A 5,076-nucleotide genomic window follows, 5' to 3' on the forward strand; every position below is an offset into this window, starting at 1 on the left:
GAGAGAGAGAGAGAGAGAGAGAGAGAGAGAGAGAGAGAGGCTGGTGGTGCCCCAGCTGTCAGCCCTCCGCAGGCTTCTTTTTCTGGGTGCCGTGCATGGGACTGTAAGTGTCACAGCTAGAAGATTCTTCGAGGGCATCAGGTCTCTGGCAGAGCAAGCCTGCAGTCCACTGACTAGAGCCGCAGCAGCCACAGCCGCCGCAGCAGCAGCGCATCTGGAAGGCTTCAGGCGAGAGAGCCCTGTGCAGGGAGTAGGAGCTCAGCTGTGGAAGCCAGTCCTCCTCTTCCTCCACTTCTGAGCTCTCAAGCAGTCCCAGAACATCAGGCCCTGACTGGCATGCACATAAGGTTAGAAATGGGGCCAATCAAGGAAGAGCTCTCAGAAGCCAGTTGCTATGGAAACACTTCTGACCTGATCCCACTTGGGGCTCTGACTATCAAAATCCAGGCCCTTCCTGCACTCCACTGGGGTGAGGTGGTCTCCCCTGCAGTCCCTTTGCTCTCAGGGGACCCCACGTGGGATAGGGATTTCTTTATGTAGTGAAGGCTAATTTGGCCAGCTTATGCCTCGCTGGTTGCATAACATGGTAAGAGCTGGCCTTCAAGGATACCTGGTTCTTCCTCTCATTCAATGAAACATTCAGACTCCTACCTAGTCCTCCTCTCTCTGCGCTTCCCTCTTTCTCGCATGTCCTCAGATCTTGGTTGTAGACTCTGTTGAGCCATTCACTAGTAAGAGCATTGAAGTGTCATTTTAGCTCCTGTACAGTTGCATTAGTGTTTTTATCAGTGCAGAAAAGGGACATGAAGCCAGTCATCTCATCGGAAACTGAACTAATGGTCATCTTATAGTTGGCCAAGTCTCTTTTGTTGTCAGGTTCTGTGACTTGGTATCAGTGACAGACCAAAGTCGAGCATAGTGGCACACACCTTTAATCCCAGCACTCAGGAAGCAGAAACAGGCAGGTCTCTGTGAGTTAGAGAGTAGCCTGGTCTATATAGTAAGTTCCGGGACAGACACGGCTACATAATAGAAAGATCTTATCTCAAAAAGAAGAAGAGAAAAGAAAAGGAGAGAAAACCGAGTCACCCAAGGCTGATGAGTTTGCTGTGGAGATCAGCAGGGCATGGTTGATTGAAGGCAGCTGCATCACCCAAAAAGCCATCCTCAGCATGATTGAGGACTCAGGAGAGCTGCACCCCAAGAGTTCTTGTCAGCTTGAAGGCAGACCCTTCAAGCTGGGTACCCTCTCCCCAGCAATCATTGCCTTCAAAACTCTGGGAAAGGCCTTGCCAACTACATAACCTGAGTTTCCTGAGCCTGTGTGTGTTCCTGTCTTCCTGGGCCCTATAAGCCTCTGCCTCCCTCCAGCACAGTGTCAGCTTGGCGGAAGATGTTACACAGTTCCTGTGCTAGAGCCAAAGCAGATGCTCTTCCCAATCCAAACCTCCTTCTCAGACAGCAGTTCCTTACAGTCACCTCCCTGCAGCTAACGCTCGAGAGACAAGCAGCCCAACCCAAGAGTCACAGGACAACAGGGCAGTCCAGTAGAAGAAATCCGCATCCCGAGTTCAGCCCTAATCATCCTGTAGTGTCCAAGAAACTTATCAATGAAAATTGTGATCATAGCGATAAGCTGCTAAGTATTGCTCCCTTGAGAACTTCATGGGCAAGCTGTGCCAGCCTGTTAGCCCACTCTTAACCAGAGCTCAGGAAGCAGAGGCAATGGATCTCTGTGAGTTCAAGGTCAGACTGCTCTACACAAAGAGTTCCAGGCTAGTGAGGGTTAGTTACGTAGTGAGACCCTGTCTTAAAAGACAAAAGACAAGCCAGGCAGTGGTGGTGCACGCCTTTAATCCCAGCACTCGGGAGGCAGAGGCAGGCGGATTTCTGAGTTCCAGGCCAGCCTGGTCTACAAAGTGAGTTCCAGGACAGCCAGGGCTATACAGAGAAACCTTGTCTCGAAAAAAAAAAATAAAATAAAATGTTTGCAATTCAGAGAAAAACACGACTTCTGAACCCATGCTTCTGCTTCTAACACCTGTTTGTTACAGTCTCATTTTTTTGAGGACTTTCATGGGGAAAGGCACTCGTCCATCCAGATCCAAGCAACTGAAAACCTTAAAGCTTGCCTAGAAATTACAGGCACCAAACTCAGGAAGAAAGCACTAGGGACTTCTGTCAGTATGTGACTTATGATTGTGTTATTAAGGAAAGAATAAACCAGACCTGGGAAGTGACAGCTGCCGTTCAGGTGTAAGTGTGCAAAGTATGAAGGGCAGAATTGTGACATTCCTGCTGGGTTTGATTTTATTTTTCTGGATAATTCTAATAGTCTAAGAGGCTGCTATAGAGTAGAAGTGACCTACTACCTCCCAGCTGGCAGCAGACATGTATTGGTTTTATACCTGACTAGTCTTGGTGCACATTCTTCACCTTAGAGCCATATTATTTTTTCCTACAGTTCCACAATCTGAAAGAAAGTTGGGAGACTACATATTACAAATACCTACACATGGTCGTAAAACTTCAGTTTATCGAGCAGGAGCTAATAGGGATCAAAACAGAACAGAAGAAGTATGGACACCTGCTCGAGAACCAGAAGAACTTGGAAGAAGAAGTGCTCCACTTGAAAAGCTGGATGCGGGAGAGCGAGGTGGGTAGTGTGAAGGCAGGGGACAGAGCAGGGCTGGAGGGCAGGCGGTTTGCAGAGAGCCGGGTTGCTTGCTTGGCTTTTGAGTCCGTGACGGGTTTAAATTCATTTCAGCACACTGGTAATGTGGATTACATCCCTTGCATCTCCTCCTCGGCTAACAGCAGTTGGCTTGGTAGATCTCTGAATGTCATTTGCCTCTCTTTAAAGTTTTCAGTGTGTGTCGGTCATTGTGGTTTGTATTGCTAAAATAAAGCACTAAGAACAAATGGGAGGTGTGCTGGATGGTATTAAACTTGACGGGAGCTAAAGTGATCTGAACAGAAAGAAGATGCCTCCATGAGATCTGGCTTTCATAATTAGTGATTGATGGGGGGGGGGCCCAGCCCATGGTGGACTGGTCGTTTGGGGTTCTAGAAGAAAACAGGCCGAACAAACCAACAAACAGCACCCTCCATGCCCTCTGCATCAGCTCCTACCTCCAGGTACCTGGCCTGACTTACTTCAGTGACGCACTAGGATGTGGAAATGCCAGCCCCGTAAGTCCTTCCCTCCACTCTTACTTCATGTCACGGTGCTTCATCCTAGCGATAGCAGCCCTAAGACAGGAAGGAAGGTTTATGATAGGCTTACATGTCCTTCTCACAGACCATCACTGAGAGGAGGAAACTCACATCAAGCAGGGCAGAAACTGTCGAAGCCTGGATCCCCCCCTGAGCGCTCAGCCTGCCGGGGTGGACCCTCCCACAGTGGGCTGGGCTGGGTCCTCCCACACCAATCAAAACCAAGGAAATGCCTTCTATTCTCGTCCACAGGCCAGTCTGATGGAGGTACTAAGTTCCGCAAGTGAGGTCTTCCCAGGTATGATGGCGAGGTTAACATCAAACTGACAAAAGATTGCTCTTCCACAATATTGTAGACAATCGTTTGAATTTTAAGGCAAAACTTCTATATGAAAGTTAAAACATATTTTAAATATTTCTTTAGTTATAGTTAAATGTTTTTAATTTTAATTGATTCTTCTGTTCTGTGAGTTATGGAATGACCTGCGGGCTAGCCTGAGAGTGATTCCGGGCTGAGGTAGCACACGGAGGGCCTGGGTCAACCCCAGCACCATTCAAAGGAAAGCAATACAGTGCTTTATGTTTTAAATGTTTTTTTTAATTAGGTATTTTCTTCATTTACATTTCCAATGCTATCCCAAAAGTCCCCCATACCCTCCCCCCACTCCCCTACCCACCCACTCCCGCTTCTTGGCCCTGGTGTTCCCCTGTACTGGGGCATATAAAGTTTGCAAGACCAAGGGGCCTCTCTTCCCAATGATGGCCGATTAGGCCATCTTCTGCTACATATGTTTTTAATCAGGTTGCAGTGGTTTGTTTTGTTCATTATATAGACCCGACTGGCCTCAAATTCACAGAGATTTACCTGTCGCTGTCTCCACATACCATCATACCTGGCTTTATGTTTTAAATGTAATTGACATTAGTAATAAAAATTTAAATCCCGCCATCTTATTTAACATACATACAACAGCGCAGGAGCTGGTGACTCGTGACCAGAGGAACAAGAGTAAGGTAATCCTCTGAGGGTTAACTATTTTGGACTTTTGGACTTTTTTTGCTTTAGATCCAAGCAAGAGATCAGAACAACATCGAAAATTTAAGAGACACCAACGATACAGCAATGATAAGCCAGATGGATCTCAGAATTAAAAACATGGAATCTCAGCTAGCCACGCGGGGAGCTCAGCGACAGCTCCTGGAAGAGGGATGCTCGGACATCAGCACCGCCATGCAGAAGAGGGTAGTCTGGCCCAGCCCGTGAGAATGGAGCCGGGTGAGCAAGCCAAACAGAGTCCAGGGAAATAGCAAAGCTCGTTGGTTTGTCTCTGCTGCAGGGTGCAGACCTCACAGCTGACTCGGAGTTGGGAAATGAATGTGCACTTGAACTGCTGTTCGAGGAGGCCTTGGCTTCTTCCCCTTGTCAGTCTGGATTTCTGTGGCCTTTTACCCTCTAATGTTCCCATGTAGCTAACCTGATTAGTATTATAACGCTTTCTAAATATGGCCTTTACTAAACGACTTCTCCATTTTATTAAATAGAAATGTTAACATGTGTAACTATTTGGGGTCTGCTACTTGAAGGGCAATGCACAGGGAATGACAATCCCCCCACCCCCCACCCACTCATGTTCTGACACGGGCAGACCTTCCTGGATCGGGATCTTTGGTATCATCAGTTGTAGGGTCCCTGTCATTGACAAGTTTTCTAGCTTGGATAAAGACATGCTTATGACATGGGAAAGAAACACACAGAGGAAGGGAAAAGCAATTCACAAAATCATCAAAATAACTCCTTGGTTGGCATACAGGTACCAGCGCATAGGTGTCAATGTGCTGTGCCCTTTTCATATTTTCGAA

The 5,076-nt window shown here is 47.3% G+C and overlaps 1 protein-coding gene across 1 annotated transcript in view; it reads left to right on the forward strand.

Moving 5' to 3' along the window:
• The window catches only part of LOC110305029 (ankyrin repeat domain-containing protein 26-like), a 123,451-nt gene extending 118,724 nt beyond the window's left edge, over positions 1–4,727 (forward strand). Inside the window, exons 32-33 of the mRNA XM_021176772.1 lie at positions 2,465–2,656; positions 4,283–4,727. Coding sequence (XP_021032431.1) covers positions 2,465–2,656; positions 4,283–4,480 — 390 coding nt within the window. The 3' untranslated portion in view covers positions 4,481–4,727. The remainder of the gene's footprint in view (positions 1–2,464; positions 2,657–4,282) is intronic.
• The last annotated feature ends 349 nt before the right edge of the window (positions 4,728–5,076 follow it).

Source organism: Mus caroli, chromosome 11, assembly GCF_900094665.2.
Source record: "Mus caroli chromosome 11, CAROLI_EIJ_v1.1, whole genome shotgun sequence".
Taxonomy (NCBI): domain Eukaryota; kingdom Metazoa; phylum Chordata; class Mammalia; order Rodentia; family Muridae; genus Mus; species Mus caroli.